The 19,306-nt window shown below is 40.9% G+C and overlaps 1 protein-coding gene across 2 annotated transcripts in view; it reads left to right on the top strand.

The window, feature by feature from the left end:
- Nucleotides 1-19,306, top strand: part of LOC134479342 (uncharacterized) — a 261,904-nt gene that overhangs the window by 4,194 nt on the left and 238,404 nt on the right. Inside the window, exon 2 of one of the 2 annotated variants that reach the window (XM_063262745.1) lies at nt 15,161-15,224. The exons of the other annotated variant lie outside the window; for it this stretch is intronic. Within the exon in view, the coding sequence (XP_063118815.1) occupies nt 15,161-15,224 (64 nt within the window). The remainder of the gene's footprint in view (nt 1-15,160; nt 15,225-19,306) is intronic. 2 annotated transcript variants of the gene reach the window in all.

Genomic DNA, 19,306 nt, shown 5'->3' on the forward strand with positions numbered 1-19,306 from the left:
CTCTGTCTCTGTCTCTGTCTCTGTCTCTCTCTCTGTCTGTCTGTCTCTGTCTCTGTCTCTGTCTCTGTCTCTCTCTCTCTCTCTCTCTCTCTCTCTCTCTCTCTCTCTCTGTCTCTGTCTCTGTCTCTGTCCTTGTGCTTGCAGATAAGGATGTAAGCCCTCAGCTACTGCCCCAGTACCATGCTGCCTTCCTGCTGCCATGCTTCCACCATAATGGTCGAAGACTCTAGCCCTCTGGAACTGTATAATCCCCCCCAAAAAACACTTTTATTTTTATAAGTTGCCCTTGGTTGTTGTGTCTCCTTCACAGCAATAGAAGAGTAACCAGGGCAGTCCATATGGAGCTTGTGAGAAGACAAGTTGCCTTCCTTGAAAGTACTAATTACAGGCTTCAAAAGCACCTTTAATATTTGCTATACATAACCAAGAGCTCATTTTTTGGCTAGGAAGTCAAGAGAGTTAGTTGAACACGTAATTTCTGAAATCAAGGAGTGTTACTGTTTTTATTATCAGCCTGGCTTTGATATGCAGGGAAGACATCTGAGCTGATATCTGAGAACAAATTAAAGGTAGCTCAGCTCTTGACTTTGAATCGCTGTATTTTTAGCTCTCTATTCAGAAGGTCGATGTTGTACACGGGTGTAGCCTAGTGTAGCCTACAGGCTGTGCCGAATACCTGTTGTGTCTCATACTACCTCAGAGTGCAGAGTGGGCAGGCTGCTCTTTGTTTCTTAGTATCCTAATGTTCCCAAGGGTATTTCATGTAAAACATTGTTACTGCGTGGATTTTAAATGCTAGCATGCAGATGTTGATTCTCTCTTCCATCCCCTCTTTTCTGCCAGGTTAACAAATTGATGTTTTATTCACAATAGGGGAATAACTATCCTGTGGGGGTGGGTACTCTGAGTTATGATGAAACAAAGGAAAGAAGGAAGCTAAGAATAGACTGAGGTCTATGCATCTACTTTGTGTAAACTTTGGCAATTACAAAGAGAATTCAGCATTTGGAAATGGTCATGTTCACCACAAGATATCATTTGTAAATTGTTTTGTGTTAATTCTCTAAACTCCTGTCCCCTGCTTCTACCTAGAAGAATTGCGGAGTCATCAAAACTAGTAGCAGATAGTTGCTAAAAACTCAACTGGAAGCCAACTATGTTTGAGCTGTGCTTCGTTCGATATTGGGAAGCTGACTGTGACTGTCAGTTTCTCATCTGCAAAAGGAGAGATAACAATATTGTCTGCCTCATGGAGCTGCTGCACATTTGTGGATATGAGCACAGCGACCAGCACACAGTGTCTTCATCAGTACTATCTTGTTGGTATTATTATTATTGGTAGAAGCAGGGAGAGAATCCTATGCCTCAGTTATGGTAACAGCTACAGCCTAGGTGTCCGAGGCTGTCCCTAGCCAGGGTGTGGAATTGTTTTCAAGGTCTTGGGGAGTCCTGTGAGCATCCTGAGCAGGTCCACACCTAGATCTCTGTGCATTTGTATATGTGAACTCTGGGCCTAAGAATACCTGCTTACAGATTTTGAATCATTTCAATGAACAATTTCAAGTGTGAGTAATAGGAATGGTGAAATCTTAGAGAGACGTAAGAGTCATCTATCTAAATGTCACTCTTTCTCTTAGTGTCATCTCCTTTCTTTCCCTCCTTGTTCCTCCTTCATCAGCAGAGGAGAGCTTTTCCTTCATATTTTACTGACTTAGCCCTTGGGTCCTTGGGTCCTGGAGTTTTTGGATTAGACTGTCGTCATCTTTCAGCTGACCCTGGGAGAAAGACACAGGAGTGTGTGTTCTCCCTGAGCACTGATTTGTATCATTGTTTGCTAAGCAATGCTTTTGTTCTTAATTATCTGCCCTACTTTTAGCATGTATCACTTAGTGAAATAAACTGCCCCATTTCCTGTCCTTGGCTTCCTTAGGCAGTTGGCACACTTACCCTGATCTGTATTGAAGAATACACTGTAGCCACTTGGGAGGTGAGCCTGTACTATAGCTTCCTGGAGCCCATTGCCCTTTCTTTACGGCACTCTACTAAACACCAACAATGCAGTGTGGGGGGGGGGGGAGTGAGAGGAAGACATTCACTCTCAGACTGATCTTCTGAAAGGTTAACATGATCACCCAAGAACTTTTCTTTTCTGCTTGGGCAAGTGGAGAGGATACATGTTGAAAAATACTAAGATCTCATAGATGGAAACATCTTTAGATGGGAAGAGACCAGGGTTCCAGGGTTCCTGAGTGGCTGCGTAAACCAAGTAATGTCCCTTCACAAACTAATGTATTCTTTGGCTTTCGTAGAAAGACATGAACTGTATTTGGTGAAGACTCTGGAATATGTGTGCTTATCTGTAATGACAGCTACTCTATATGATTGTTCATCTCAAAATAAGCTATGTTTTTTGCCTTTTCTTCTGTTAATATCTTCTTGTTTTCAAGATCAACATACCTTGACTACTTGTAGCATTTCAGCAAGTTCACATCATCGCGATGAACTCCAGGCATTAAACAGTTTCAGTTTTGATTAATGGTGGTGCTAATGGTGGGACTTGAATTTAGGTCTATGACACTGGTCTGTGACAGAGCTCCAAAGTTTAAGGAATTCACAATGCCTACATTGTCCTCATTAACTCCCATCTCAGATCTCCCCTGTCTGCTCTCTAAATTCCTGTACTATCCCTGTGACTCACTTAATCACACTCACTAAATATCCCATCTGCCATCTTTTTTTCTAGTTACATGAATGGTGGGGTAACCTTATAGTGAAGAATAACAAGAACCCTGCTTTCTGCACTTGTTTTCATGTATCAGTACTCAAATGTTCTACTTTTTCTTAATTGGCCTCCTAGGATTTGAATTTTTCTTCCACCATTTTTTGTTATTTTTGTTTGTTTGTTTCTCTACGATTTCAGTAATCATCTACAAATGAATGTCTGTATTAAACTATCTCTAGTAACATCCAATCATTGAATCCCTACAGACTCCTGAGTACTCTCCAGGAGAGCCTTCAGCAATTGTGTGTTTAGTATTCCTGCAGTATTTGAAAATGTCTTCACTCAGAATATCGCTTCCTGTCTGTTCTCTAGGACCTAAGACATACATTTGGCAGGAGCACTGGTTCTAACATGACATGTTAGTAACATGTGAGCCTCTTTTTTTAAGGCATATAATTTCTTATTTAATGAGAAAACTTGTAGCACAATGGCCCAATAAAGATTACAATAGAGAACGGAACTTTCATTGTTCTTATTTACTTAAACAACGTTAGTTTTTTTTTTTTTTCTCATTTGGAGTCCAGTCATGGTAATTCAACTTTTATTTTTTTTTTCTTACCAACTTTGGCCTTTTCTCTAACCTGCATCTTTCTTCAGTTACAGAGTAAAGGATTTTAGAACACATTAAAGAACGAAACTTTAGAACTATGATTATCATCAACTACATGGAAAAAGTAGGACCCAGAAGGTGATAGCTTCCCAAAGCACAGAGTTATTAGCTAGAATTAATCAAGAACTCGAGCACTTTAACTGGCTTTGAAAGGGAAATGCTCATTTTTCTGTCCTGCTAGCTTGGCCTTGTTTTATTATACAGATGTGCCTTAGAACAAGTCTGCAAACTTTTTTTAAAATATATATATATATATTATTAACTTGAGTATTTCTTATTTACATTTCGAGTGTTATTCCCTTTCCCGGTTCCCAGGCAAACGTCCCCCTAACCCCTTCCCCTCCCCTACTATATGGGTGTTCCCCTCCCCACCCTCCCCCCCATTACCACCCTCCCCCCAACAATCATGTTCACTGGGGGTTCAGTCTTGGCAGGACCAAGGGCTTCCCCTTCCACTGGTGCCCTTACTAGGCTATTCATTGCTACCTATGAGGTTGGAGCCCAGGGTCAGTCCATGTATAGTCTTTGGGTAGTGGCTTAGTCCCTGGAAGCTCTGGTTGGTTGGCATTGTTGTTCATATGGGGTCTCGAGCCCCTTCAAGCTCTTCCAGTCCTTTCTCTGATTCCTTCAACGGGGGTCCTCTTCTCAGTTCAGTGGTTTGCTGCTGGCATTCACCTATGTATTTGCTGTATTCTGGCTGTGTATCTCAGGACAGATCTACATCCGGGCCCTGTCAGACTGCACTACTTTGCTTCATCCATCTTGTCTAATAGGGTGGCTGTATATGTATGGGCCACACGTGGGGCAGGCTCTGAATGGGTGCTCCTTCTGTGTCTGTTTTAATCTTTGCCTCTCTATTCCCTGCCAAGGGTATTCTTGTTCCCCTTTTAAAGAAGGAGTGAAGCATTCACATTTTGATCATCCCGTCTTGAGTTTCATGTGTTCTAGGCATCTAGGGTTATTCAAGCATTTGGGCTAATAGCCACTTATCAATGAGTGCATACCATGTGTGTTTTTCTGTGATTGGGTTACCTCACTCAGGATGATATTTTCCAGTTCCAACCATTTGCCTACGATTTTCATAAAGTCATTGTTTTTGATAGCTGAGTAATATCCCATTGTGTAGATGTACCACATTTTCTGTATCCATTCCTCTGTTGAAGGGCATCTGGGTTCTTTCCAGCTTCTGGCTATTATAAATAAGGCTGCTATGAACATAGTGGAGCACGTGTCTTTTTTATATGTTGGGGCATCTTTTGGGTATATGCCCAAGAGAGGTATAGCTGGATCCTCAGGTAGTTCAATGTCCAATTTTCTGAGGAACCTCCAGACTGATTTCCAGAATGGTTGTACCAGTCTGCAATCCCACCAACAATGGAGGAGTGTTCCTCTTTCTCCACATCCTCGCCAGCATTTGTTGTCCCCTGAGTTTTTGATCTTAGCCATTCTCACTGGTGTGAGGTGAAATCTCAGGGTTGTTTTGATTTGCATTTCCCTTATGACTAAAGATGTTGAACATTTCTTTAGATGTTTCTCAGGCATTCAGTGTTCCTCAGCTGTGAATTCTTTGTTTAGCTCTGAACCCCATTTTTAATAGGGTTATTTGTCTCCCTGCGGTCTAACTTCTTGAGTTCTTTGTATATTATGGATATAAGCCCTCTATCAGTTGTAGGATTGGTAAAGATCTTTTCCCAATCTGTTGGTTGCCGTTTTGTCCTAACCACAGTGTCCTTTGCCTTACAGAAGCTTTGCAGTTTTATGAGATCCCATTTGTCGATTCTTGATCTTAGAGCATAAGCCATTGGTGTTTTGTTCAGGAAATTTTTTCCAGTGCCCATGTGTTCCAGATGCTTCCCTAGTTTTCCTTCTATTAGTTTGAGTGTATCTGGTTTGATGTGGAGGTCCTTGGTCCACTTGGATTTAAGCTTTGTACAGGGTGATAAGCATAGATCAATCTGCATTCTTCTATATGTTGACCTCCAGTTGAACCAGCACCATTTGCTGAAAATGCTATCTTTTTTCCATTGGACGGTTTTGGCTCTTTTGTCAAAAATCAAGTGCCGATAGGTGTGTGGGTTCATTTCTGGGTCCTCAATTCTGTTCCATTGGTCTATCTGTCTGTCTCTGTACCAATACCATGCAGTTTTTTTTATCACTATTGCTCTGTAATACTGCTTGAGTTCAGGGATAGTGATTCCCCCTGACGTCCTTTTATTGTTGAGAATAGTTTTAGCTATCCTGGGTTTTTTGTTATTCTAGATGAATTTGCAAATTGTTCTGTCTAACTCTTTGAAGAAATGGATTGGTATTTTGATGGGGATTGCATTGAATCTGTAGATTGCTTTTGGTAAAATGGCCATTTTTACTATATTAATCCTGCCAATCCATGAGCATGGGAGATCGTTCCATCTTCTGAGGTTTGTCTTACCTGTGATCCCAAGGCTCAAGTTTGCTCGTGGGGTGCTGCCTACGAGCTCTCAGAGGTGGCAGCAACCAGGAAGATCTGCGCCGCCGTTTGTGGGCAGGGGTGGGCAGTGTTGGTGGTCTCTTCCTCTCTGCAATCTCAGGAGTGCCCACCTGTCCTGGCGGTGAGCTCTCACCTGTGAGCCTTTAAGGTCGATCCTGGGTTGCTATTACACACACTGCACTGTGATTTCCTCTTGTTCCCATCTTTATCCAGTTTCCACTCAAGGTGTGTAGACCTTTAGTGCCAGCTATTCTGTTTATGTCCCCTCAGCCCATTCTAATCAAGACCATCCTTTATGTTCCTATAAAACTCTGTGTGGATTGGCCATAAGTTGTCAAAGACATCAAAACTCTTTCAAAACCAATTCATATTATAGGTGGATTTTCTATTTTATTTTTTTTCCTGGACAGACTAAGGAATGCTTAAGGAAAATTTCCAAGAATAGTCAAATTTGCATGACTTCTGTCAAACTTGAATAAGGCTTACTACCTTCTGGAACTTCACAGAATTGACCTGAATCAATGCATGCATGCATGATTCAGTTTCTGTTTTAAGCACCAAAGTTTCAGTGTTTGTGTTTATTTCATGTTTTACTACTTTGAACACATTAATGTGTGTTCAAACCCATCATATATATGAAATTAGAACATTGAAATACAAGAACACTGGCTATGTGCTGTGTAGCATTGGGCTTTCAAATGATCCTCCAACATCAGTATAGCTGAGAAAAATGCAAATTCTCCATACTGAGGATGGTTCTGTAGGTAAGAGTGCTGTTGAGCAACTATGAGGACCTGGATTCAGATCCCTAGATGCTGCACAAAAATCCAGCCATAGCCTTGTATAATTGTAGGACTATTATGGGAATTGGGGATGGGTGGGAAGGGATGGTGAAGAGAGACAAGGCTTGTGCTGACCAATCAACTTAGTTGGGAAATGCTCCACGTTCAAAAGGAGTCTCTGTTGCAAAGGAACAAGCTAGATAGCAATAGAAACTAACTGATCCTTTCCTCTGACTCTACAGGGGTATATTCATGTGCACATTTGCACACACATATATGTATAGATAACACACACATGCATGCACATCCACACACTTTTAGAATTCTTTAGCACAGTGCTTTTCATTCTATGGGTCATGACCCCATTGGGGGATTAATGGGAGCCTTTCACAAGGGCTGCATATCAGATGTTTTACATATCAGATATTTACCTTATGATTCATAGCAGTAACAATATCACAGTTATGAAGTAGCAATGAAATTAATGGTTGGTAGTCACTACATCATGATGGACTGTATTAAAAGCTTAGTGTTAGGAAGGTTCAGAACCACTGGTCTAGAGAAAAAGGTCTCAGAATCCAGTAATTGTTTAGTCACCAGACTGTATGTCTCAGCTGGTCCCCAGTATTCTGGGACCCTGAAAATGTAGCTTTAATGCTAGTGAAGGAATGGACTTGCCAATAAAGGGAGAGCAAGGAGAAAACGAGTTGACACTTCTTTCTTTTCCATGTCCTCTATATCAGCTGCCAGCAGAAGGTATGGCCCAGATTAAAGGTCGATCTTCCTACTTCGAGTGATTGATTGAGTTAAGAAAAATTCCTCTCAGGTGTACCCAGCAAGTTGGCTTTTTTATTTCCAGTTGTAGTCAAATCAGCAACCAAGAATAGCAATTACACCACCACCACCACCAGCACCACCACCACCACTACCACCACCACCACCACCACCACCACCACCACCACCACCAACAACAACAACAACAACAACAGCAACAAATGCAGATTCTCAGGCTCATTGCCAACCCACTGAAACTCAGCCTCAGGACTGGCTCTAGGAAGATGCATTTTAAATAGCATCATAGGCATGCTGAATAGTGTTTTATAATCACCAGCCAAGTACGAGTCAGATGTAAGACATTGGTTTTTCACTCTCTAGTTCAAGGACTACCCTTCTAGGAGGTGGCCCCTTAAAAAACAGTTGTGATTTTGCTCTCCAATATTTCTGGTCCACTTCAGCAAAAGTGGGAGGCATTTTAGACTCCTTTATCCTAAACTGAATTTAAAAGATATCAGTTTGCAATGCAAATCAGCATGGCAGGTTTGGGCTTTGTTCTTTCCCTTTGCAAGTCCCTTCTACATTGTTCTTTCTTGTCCATTGGCTACTGCATCTGAGTGTGCTGCAATGGTGCAGGCCCTTTAAAGGGCCCATATTTGTAATGATCCTTCTTCTTCTGTCGTCAGTGAGTGTTATCTGGGAGTCAAGAAGAAGGTTAGCACAAAAGAATTAAATTGGCTATATTTGCGACCGGAGCCATGGGTCCCTCCATGTGTACTCTTTGGTTGGTTCCTGGAGCTCTGGGGGGTCTGGTTGGTTGATGTTGTTCATCTTATGGGATTGCAAACTCCTCCTTCGGGTCCTTCAGTCCTTCCTCTAACTCTTCCATTGGGGACTCATGGCTCAGTGCAATGGTTGACTGCAAGCATCTGTCTCTGTATTTGTCAGACTCTGGCAGAGCCTCTCAAGAGATAGCTATATCAGGCTCCTGTCAGTGACGTGAAAAAAAAAGAGAGAGAATTAAATTGGCAGTCCTTAGCAGCCAGGGTTCCCCCCACCCCTTGTTTCTTTCCTTACCCTTTCCCTCCCTTTCCTTGTCTTTCTTTCCCCTTCCTTCATCTTTCCTTTCCTCCCCTCTCCCCTTCTCACCACTTTCCTTCCCCTCCTCTCGCCTTTTTTCCCCTCCTCTCCTTTCTTTCCTCCCCTCTCTCCTCTCCTTCCCTTGTCTTTCCCTTTCTCCTTTCCTCTCCCTTCCCTCCTCTTCTTTTCCCTTCTCTTCCTCCCCTTCGCACGCCCCTTCCCTTCCCTCCGCTTTTCCTCCTCCTTTCCTTCCCCTTCCATCCTCTCACCCCTCTCCACTTCAGCTTCCCCTTTCCTTTCCCACTCCCTGCCTTCAAGTTAATTCCTTTGCAACCTAAACCATAGAGTAGGGAGTCTCTGGCGACTAACTGCGTTAGTTATCGGCAGAGATACTTTCCTGCTAAACAAAAGTGGCTAACTGGGTAAACAACGAAGAACACGGGGGCTGCACGGATGTGCGCTTTACTTACTCATTCATGTTGTTTCCTTATGCCCTGGGATATTTTTTTAATTCCCCATGATGATTTGTTTCTTGCTTAACATTTATCTTGCTCATAATGATATATTCATATGCTTTCAAGATGTCAAAAGTATGACTCTAGCCAGAGACAGCACATAGTTAATACAGCTTCTATTTAAAAACATATACTTAGTAACTACTCCTACAAACACACATTAAGCCTTTGTCTACTTCACCAAAGTCAAGCAGCTAAATTCATGCGAATGCTCTTGTTCCTGCTCCATCATTCCTCCAGCACCGATTTTCTCTTAACTTCCTGGTGTTGGTGCCTTTGCCTCTGATCCAAACCTCAGAGCTTACTTTTTTTTTTTAAATCACAAAATGGCTTTAGCAAAATGGTTCTACTTTTCCATACATAGTTTCCAGCTGTGATCCTGCTACTTGATAATTGTATGACATTGTATAAAATACTTGATTCCTCATTCATCATACCTATGAAATACAGAGAATAATATCCTTCCATAAGAGCCTCTGATCAACCTTAAATGTGAGACTATATTCATTTATTTAGTGTAGTGTCTGCATCAGAAGAATGACTCAGTAGGTATCAAATCCAATTAAAAAATTCTGCTTTATTCGTCTTTTACAAATGTCTGTATTATCACTAATAATAATGATTAATGATAATTTCACAGTGGAGAAGACACATCCATGTTCTCTTTGGAGCCTTCATAATATGGACAGAAAATGTTAGGACAAGAACAAATGCAGACTAAGCTAATGAAAACCAAGTATTTAAAAGCACAGAGGAGCGAATTATCAGCTGTGTAAGTGTTCAGGTTAAGGCTGTTTTGCAAGGAGACTCTACAAAACAGGGCATTTCTGAGCTTGAAAGAGTAGAAAGGCACAATGTTTTGAAAGAACCAAAGCTCAGTGTTAAAATTTGATTGTGTTAAATTCCCAGTTGGGAATGCAAAGAACACTCCACCTACACGAAGGACATGTTTCTCCATGGAGTAAGCTGTCTGTGAGAGTTCTTGGCTGTAACTTGTGCTCTTTGCGCTCTCCCACACCTCCTCTGTCACATAGGCTTAACCGACTTTCTGGGTTATGGGACATGCAGGTAGGTCCTCACAAACCTTCACTCTTGGACATCTAAATCTCTGGAACTGTGAATTGAAAAGTTTATAATGTGTTCTAGATATAGTAGTCTATCATCACTACAAGAGGGTTTTATATTAAAGAAAGCCCCACATGTAAATAAGTGGATGATTCTGTATGGTATATTGTTGGTTCTGTGTGAGTGAGAAGTAGGCACAGTCATGAAAGAACCGTCTGGGATCCCGCTTGTCCCAAGTTATACTGGAATTGTAACATCAGAGGCCTGGCATTACTAAAGGATCATTGTCAAGATGACAGGAGTCTTAGTCACTTCAGGATACAGTAACAAAGACCACGGGAGAGGTTAGCAACAATAAAGGCTTATTTTGGGGAAGAAACTGGAATTCAATATCTCATCCTGCTTGGGTATGAATCCATTTCCTAGTTCATAATCCATCATTTTCTTGCTATGTATTTACCCATGGAGGAGTTGAGTTCTCTATCCTCTTAAAATGACAATAATCCAATCACAAGAGCCCTCCTTTTCATAATCTAATTATTCCACCCTCCCCCAAAGCATGTCATCTGAATTCAAAATATCACTACTCTGGAAATTATTGTTTCAATATAAGAATTCTGCATGACCATAAATGTTCAATTGGCAGTAGCCTATAAACCAGTCTTACTGGTCTATAGAGGAGTGTGTGTATTTGCAATCTATGTAGAAAATATAATTACTGAGGATAAGTGACTGTGTGGATAATTGGGTTAATGGGATAAGTTCGGAGAGTGAGTGGCTTTGAGTTAACTTTTCCCAGACTCAAATGCTGCTCCTTCAAAATATGGTTTTGCTCTTATTTTTCTTTTCAAAATATGATCCAGCACCAGCTCCTTGTGTATATATTTCTTCCATGTTTCTCCTACTATTTAACAGGGCAGCCTCTTTAACCACCATTTAAAACTCAGCTTACTTTCTCTCTGCCACCACTGTGGGATACACTTCTTAGATCCTGGTTATTGCAACCTTTTCACATGATACAGGCTCTGACATTTCCACTAAGTCTATCCCTGAAAGGAACTCTAATTTTACTTCTTGGAAAACTTTGCCTGTCCACAAAGAGTGATGCTATGCTCTTCTGTGTCTGACTTTTGGGTGGCAACATGCTCCTTCCTGGATAAAGGAGGAGACTGTGTGTCCCCACCTCCTGGATTAGCATTTTAACCCTCGAACCTCATCACTAGGAGCATGAGCAGAACTGCAGACTGACATGTATATCACTTTAGGACACTGGGGAGCTTCCCTTATTTTCCTCCTTCTCTCCCTGCATTTTGAAAGAAGAACTCCAGTCTCATGAGGTTGAAGGATGGAAATGATTGAGAAGGAAGTTTCTGATTTATGCTTCATGCAAGTGCCCAATATCAAAACAGCATAGGAAACCTTCTCTGTTAACTCCTGCCCTTTGGAGAGCGCTTATGATCACAGCATGGTGTAGTCTAACATGAACAATTAGACTCTAGTTCTTGGTATTTTCTTAGGCAAATTAAATCATGGATCCTTTAAAAAGAAGTCACATTGGCTTTCTTGATTCATAAATACAACTTGTGTATATTTTATATATAAGCACAACTCACTAACAGATTGTATCACTGGAGTACCATATGGATATAATTTAATAGAATCATCCATGTTTATCCTCTAATGAAACGATTTCCTGAGATAGGTGGTAAGTTGATACCTAAATGTTAGCTTCACCCCATTTCCAACTTCCTGCACTTTAAATATATCAATTTATCGTCTTGTGTACTTGACTTTATATCTTTATTTCAGGTTAGAAAATGGATAATGTTAAGTATAGCAGTTTGATAAACTTTCTTCATTGGGTTCTACTGACGTATACTTTGCATTCATGAGTAGAAGGTAAATACAGGGAACCGAGCTTGTCTACTTCTGACCACTAAGCTCATTTGGGTGATGCAGCCATGTACCAGAACCTTCCAGCTATGCAGAAATGCTAGCCTAAATGATGGCGATAAGTGTTCTTGTGGTTCCATGAGACTAGGCCTTGTTTTACCCGCCTAGTTTGTAACAGTGTCTTCTGTTATGTTTTTCTTTAAAATCTGTGTTAATGAATGTGATGCCACGAATTTAAAATATGTACAGACTGTCCCTTACCCTTGTGCAAGGTTCTCAACATGTAGGTCATGAATCCTTGTAAGGTGACTGCACCTTTCACACGGGTCATCTAAGAGCACTGGAAAACACAGATGTTTACATTATGATTCAGAACTACCAAAATTATAGTTATGAAGTGTCAATGAAAATAATTTTATGGTTGGGGATTACCACAGCATGAGGAATTGCATTAGAAGGTTGCAGCATTAGGAAGATTGAGAACCACTGCTCTTGTGGATCTTCATCAAAAGGAGATATCTTAACTAAAATAAATCACTAATGGTTTCCTCCTGCCCTACTCTTTATTTTACAAGGAAATCTCCGTGCATCCACATGGGACTTCCTTTCCAAAGGCCATTAACTGTTCAGGGAAAACACTCTCCGTTGATTATGGTAAATGTGTACTCTTAAGATTTTGAATGTATTGCCTTTTTATTTGCTATTTTTTTAACCAATAAAAAGGACCAGGCAGCCCCACATGTGGCCCATACATATACAGCCACCCAATTAGACAAGATGGATGAAGCAAAGAAGTGCAGACCGACAGGAGCCGGATGTAGATCGCTCCTGAGAGACACAGCCAGAATACAGCAAACACAGAGGCGAATGCCAGCAGCAAACCACAGAACTGAGAATAGGACCCCCGTTGAAGGAATCAGAGAAAGAACTGGAAGAGCTTGAAGGGGCTCGAGACCCCATATGTACAACAATGCCAAGCAACCAGAGCTTCCAGGGACTAAGCCACTACCTAAAGACTATACATGGACTGACCCTGGACTCTGACCTCATAGGTAGCAGTGAATATTCTAGTAAGAGCGCCAGTGGAAGGGGAAGCCCTGGGTCCTGCTAAGACTGAACCCCCAGTGAACTAGATTGTTGGGGGGAGGGCAGCAATGGGGGGAGGATGGGGTGGGGAACACCCATAAGGAAGGGGAGGGGGGAGGGGGATGTTTGCCCGGAAACCGGGAAAGGGAATAACACTCGAAATGTATATAAGAAATACTCAAGTTAATTAAATAAATAAATAAATAAATAAATAAATAAATAAAATTAAAAAAATAAAAAAATAAAAGAAATAAAGAAAAATAAAAAAAATAAAAAAGGACCAGGCATAAAATTCAGGAGATTTGAGTCATTCTCAGTTGTAATATCTCTTGAATCTCTTCCCTTGGAACTCTCCTTCCCATTGATTTAAAGAAGAGTCTGGCTTCACCCTGAAGTCACAGTATTTGGAGAAATATCCTAAGGTCTTTTGAAGATTGAAAGTTACTAGGCATTCTATGGACTTGGGCATCCATAAAGTAGATGTCTGAAGCATGGTATGAAACAAGAAGGTGGACCATGGGGAAATTGAAGTCAAGGGAAATTGATATCAATCCCTGAATGGCTTGATATCTGTGGAAAAGGAATATCATAGTGCATAGAGGAACTGGTGAGAGTTCTTTAGAGCTAACCCATACCTCCTTTGATGGTTAATATTGTCAACTAACAAGACAAAAATCCAGATTTACTTGGGAGACAAAGCCAAGTCTTAATGACTTCAGTTGATCTGGTAAGACTCATGTTTACTATTATAGGATCGTTCCTTGGTCAGAGGATCCTGGGACTCTGGACTGTATAAAGAGGAGAAAGTGTGCTGAGCACACATGGATTATTTTTTTTCTTTGGTCCTGGTTGTGATGTGATGAGATCAGCTCCCTGAAGCTCTAGCCACTATGATATTCCTGCTGTGATGAATTATAACCTGGAACTGTGATGAAGAGAGAATTTCATCACACCAGAACAGAAATTAAGACACCTGTTAGCATTCTTCTTCCCCATTTACTTGCTTTTGATTGAGGTATCTCTGTAGCATCCCAGCTGAGTAGAGAGAATTCCTGTCTTCCTCATTCCTTAGTATAAAATAGATTTCTAATACAAGTATAGAGACATGAATAAAGTGCAACCAGACTGAAAACTGGCAAGCCTGATCTTTTTCAGGTAGTCAATTCCATTAAATTTATCTATATCCATAAATATCTGAAGGTTATTTTATGTAATTAATGTGTATGTGTGAGTGTTAGTTAAAGGATGGGAGTGAAAATCAATGGCATTTAATGCCTTTCTGGAATGTCAAGAGCAAGGGTAGATTTACAAACAGCTATAAGATAAGTAGAGGGAGTTTAGGTATTAAGAAAGGCCTAGAGGGAACAGTGAGTTTCATGGAAGCTACCAGTTATGACTGGGTTAACTGAAAAGGCTTAATTTGGTTAAGCCTCAGGAAGGTTTCCTAGAGAGGCAAGTCGGAATAGATTTCTGCTATCCTGGTTGGGAGTGTCAACATAAAACCACAGCTCTCAACTCAAAGGGAGTCAGAGATAGTTCATTTTGGAGCTAAAATAAGAGAGATCATGGCCCAGAAACACAGAATTAGGTTTTCTCAGGTTCCATGTTCCAATGTAGAAGCAAGTTTGTGGAGATTTTATGGTAACAGAACAAAGAAAGTTATCAATCAAGGCATTTTAAAAATGCATTAGTGGAAATATTAGGTAGACAGTTAGAGCAGGGTATACAAATCTTAGACACGGCCTCAGATGTAATCTGATAACATTCTTAGTCCTTGGACTGGTAGAGAATAAAATTCCATACAGTTAATTCATTCCATATTTTAAAATCTGTGGTCAGGATGTTAGGTTTGGCCAGTAACAGAACATTAGCTCTGGGAGTGATGAGGGCAAGGAATAACTATATATAAAACTAAACACTGTCTCTGTTAAAAAAATGTATCAGGTTTAGGAATTGCAAAATCTCACCCTCTTCACACCTTTGAAGGTTTAATTAGTCAATCAGCCTATGTAGAAGGCTTCTTTCCAGGAACTTTCATTCACAGAAGGAGCATAGAGGGAGTTTCTAATTATTATTATCTCTTTTATTTGTTCTTTCTGGAACAAGTGGAGAATCTGGCCTCCTCATGGACTAATGAATGTGACACATTGCTTATCATGTTGCCCTACTGGTAAGTACTCTCCTGTCCCCATTCTATTTTATGACCCTTTGTCTTGCAATTCTTTGCTTCTTGAAGGCAGAGAAGAGGTCTTTTCCTTTGGTGCATTTCATCTTTCCATTGAACACTGCACACAATAAGTGCAAAGGTATTGTTAGTTAAATAAACAAAATGATGATGACTGTAGATCAGGGAGATGATAATGAATAATTGATGGGGGCATTGGTAGCCCAAACGTGTTTTCTTTAGAAGAGACCAAGAAGTGTTCCTATCTGCAGATGCCACGGGAGAACTGAGCCCTCCAGGAAGGCACAGGATCTCTGTTTTGCACATAGAGAAACTGAGATACACAGAGGTCCAGTAGCAAAGTAAAATTACATATTCAGTGATAAACACTATAAGGATTTTTTCCTTTCATACTTGCATGTGGAGTAGGAGGCACAGGGATCATCTGCTTTTCTCCAGGTTAGGGCATGAGGTTCAGAGAGCAGAAATTGCAGGTAGAGAGTTACTGGCGGAGGTGGTCACTCTATTGGATAACACTGCATTAGCTAGAGCACACTCACAGATGCTGAGAGGCCCCTGGCAGCCTGCACTGTGGGAGTTGCTTAAGTGCACACAGGTCAGAAGAGCCTCTCTAATGGAAGACAAGATGGTTAACTTGGGTCAGAAGGGACATGGAATTGCTGTTCTTGAGTGTTAGTGCTCATCCTGACTCCCCGCATTGATCTCTGAACACTGGGGAAAGTTTCTTCTTCCCTTTGCTTGGCTTCAACTCTTTCATCCCTCATGCGGCAAAAGAAAGCCTAGAGGTGATAATGCAAAAGGCTTCTCACAGTTGAAACATGCTGAATTGAATGTACACATGTATCATATTACACAAATCATCTTAGAATAATAGTATATTTATCAAGGATTCTAAAAATGCTTTAGCATAAAATTTTGTTTAAATCTAATTTTGTCTATAGGTCACTCAATATTGGAGATATGTAGAAATGACTGAGACACAAATAATTGTGGCTGTTCATAATGTTCTTTGATATCACACAATGATGAGCTAGAGAATAAAACATGTAGCAGTGTCTCCCTAGATCTATTGTGATACCAAGTTTGACAGTGGAGCCGGAGAGTCTCCAGGCTTCAATTTAGTTACATCCTTTAAAAATAAGACTGAAATGTTAACTTGGGCTCTCACGGAGTAATGCCATATTGATCATGTGTGATACCAGGTGTGCAGGTAGTTTGCAAACTGCGGAAAACTTTGCAAGGTACGGAGGGTTGTGTACACTGTAGAGGTGAGAGATTATTATCATTACCTACCCACCAACTTCTGGAACATTCGTTTGGGGACAGGAAGCTATCCTTGGCTGGGTTACTCAATTCCAGCCTCAAAGTTGGGCTTAGGGAAAAGAGCAGATCTATTTCTGTTAGCTTTATCTAAATCCCTGAAGTGACCTGGCTGGCTTCCCAGAACTTCTTCAAAGCAGAGTGTAAACCAATGGAGCTAGGCAGCCTGAAATGTGAAGAAAATCTGTTATGGCTTCCCTTTTGCTGGATGCTTGACACGTTCAAGAGGTTTTACATACTTGGTCCATTTGCTGATTGAATGGTAGCCTACATGTTCAAGATTGAAAGGGTCCCTTTTAAACCTATACTTCTTGATCTGAACACTGTAGTTGAGTTGACAGAATGAAACTGTTTGTAACCCCCTGAAAAGATAAGATTTTAAAATAAGTAATTTGATATAAATCAGGGTCAGGGCCACTCCCACAGAATGTGATTGAAGTCAGTGTTTCCTTGTAGCAAGTGAACTGTTTTCTGCTTTTTGGGTTTTTTTGTTTTGTTTTGTTTTGCTTTTGTTTACTTGTTTTCCTCTCTCTCCCCCTTCTGTCTCTCCTCTATGTCTCTCTCTTCATGATGTATGTATGTATGTATGTATGTATGTATGTATGTATGTATGTATGTATGTACTTATGAATGTACTTATGACACCAGCTCATTATCTGGAGTGTAAGTTAATATGCAGCTGTACATGGGAGACAACTGGACAGAGATGGCAGATAAAAATGAGACAGTTTACCTTCTGGGCTTCTCATTGCCTCACATTCTAGGCCAGTGTTTTGAACTCTGTGCTGTAGGCGTGTTTCCCCTAGGACATAGTGGTCATTACATAGCCACAGTTTAGAAAACTTACTAATGAGGCAAAGCAAAGCATGGACATAGGAGACAAAACCAAAGACAGACATGGGTATTATCAACATGATGGCAGAAAAGTGGAGTCCACTGGGTAGGAGAGAAGGAAGGGACAGGTATGAATTTCTGATTCTCATGGCATGTAGATGGGGGAGGTGATTGCTTAATAACTAGCCATTAAATGCACATTTACTGAGTCGAATACCTTCCCATTGCTGTCTTTAACCCACATTTCTTTCAAATGTGAAAATCTCAGTGCAGGGGAAGCCTGTGAGATTGCAGGCAATAACTAACTACTTAATACATATTGTTACTGGGGTACTGACAGTGTAATGATGGGGCAAGTGCAGGGTGATGTTTTTCCTTTCACCACCAGACCTCATGTACTAAAAGTGTCCAAAGGCAAAAGGGGGCACAATTTAGTCCCATATCCAAGCCTTATTGTTCCTATACAGTGTGTCTCAGTTAGTCCCTCCCTCCTGATCTTCCTCTTCTTCTATCTAGTGTTTCTCCCTCCTTCCCTCCCTCCCTCCCTCCCTACCTCCCTCCTTCCCTACCTCCCTCCCTCTCTCCCCCTCTCTCTCCTTCCCTCTCTCCTCCCTTCTTTCAAGATCAAACCAGGGAATTTTCCCAGCATTTTGCAAAACACAGAATGATTATGTCCTGGCTCTTACGGCTTTTATTTGAACCCGGATTCTGTTTCCTAGCTCTCCCACTGACACTTTCAATTACTCAAGCCCAGTTTCTGGGCCAGTTGGTTCAGCCCCCACCATTCCAACCACTAAACATGTATACTTGATCTGTAGCAGAACTGATGCCTCATACCTGTTTCTTATCCATTCTTTCCTCAGTTGCTTCTCATGTGCACCTGACATGTAAGGCACACAGCAGATGCTCTGACTTGCTGAACAACCTTAACATTCCAGAAGCCAATGGATCAGTCATGTGAAAATTCAAAGAAAAGTATGAGACTTCTTTTCAAGGAAAATCACACAGAATACTTTAGAATGTTTCTGTAGTCTTAAGGCATCACACCCAAGTCAGGAAGTCCTGTAGGAACCAATGGAGTAGAAACATAGGTGTGGTAGATTGGGCACCCCCACTGCCAAATTCCAATCCATTCACTCAGAGGTTAGTCATGATTATTCTGTGAAGCATGGTAAAATAAAAACCAATGAAAGATAGGATGATAGAAAAGTCTTGGTAGGATAACATGGTAAAGTTCCCGCTGTGCAAGCTTGAGGATCAGAGTCTGAATTATAATACCTATGAAAAGACTGAGCATCATGGCAGATATCTGTAACCCCAGCATGTGGCAGGAAAGCTGGATCTGACTGGTGGGTTCCTGGAACTCACTGGCCAGATGACTTAGGGGAATGAATACATTCCAGGTTCAGTGAAAAACTTGTTTTCAACAAATAAAATAGAGCATGATCAAGGAAAACACTCTTCTTTGACTTGAAACGTCCATAAATGAATTAACACATGTGCATGTGCTTTCACATGAATATTTTCATATACCACACACACACACACACACACACACACACACACACACACACACACTGGCTTTCATTGCAGCAAAGTAAAATATTTTTTATCAGTTATCAATGAATATTTGAGTTAAAAAATGGACCCGGTGTCTTTAGATAAACATTAGTATTAGTTATTCTCTCCTGTGCATGGAGTAGAACTGTATATGTCAGTCTTCTTGAAGTTGCACAGAACTATATAAGTGTTTTCTCAGGGAGAGGCAATGGAAAGCCACTTGCAATTCTGTAGCCTTTGAGTCTCTTCCCTTCTATGCTAAGGTGATGGAGATGTAATGAAAGTACCAGAATTCATTGCTAAGAAGACAACAATATCACTCAGACCTACTCTATAATTTTCATGCCTGGAAT

This window comes from Rattus norvegicus, chromosome 6, assembly GCF_036323735.1.
Source record: "Rattus norvegicus strain BN/NHsdMcwi chromosome 6, GRCr8, whole genome shotgun sequence".
NCBI lineage: Eukaryota > Metazoa > Chordata > Mammalia > Rodentia > Muridae > Rattus > Rattus norvegicus.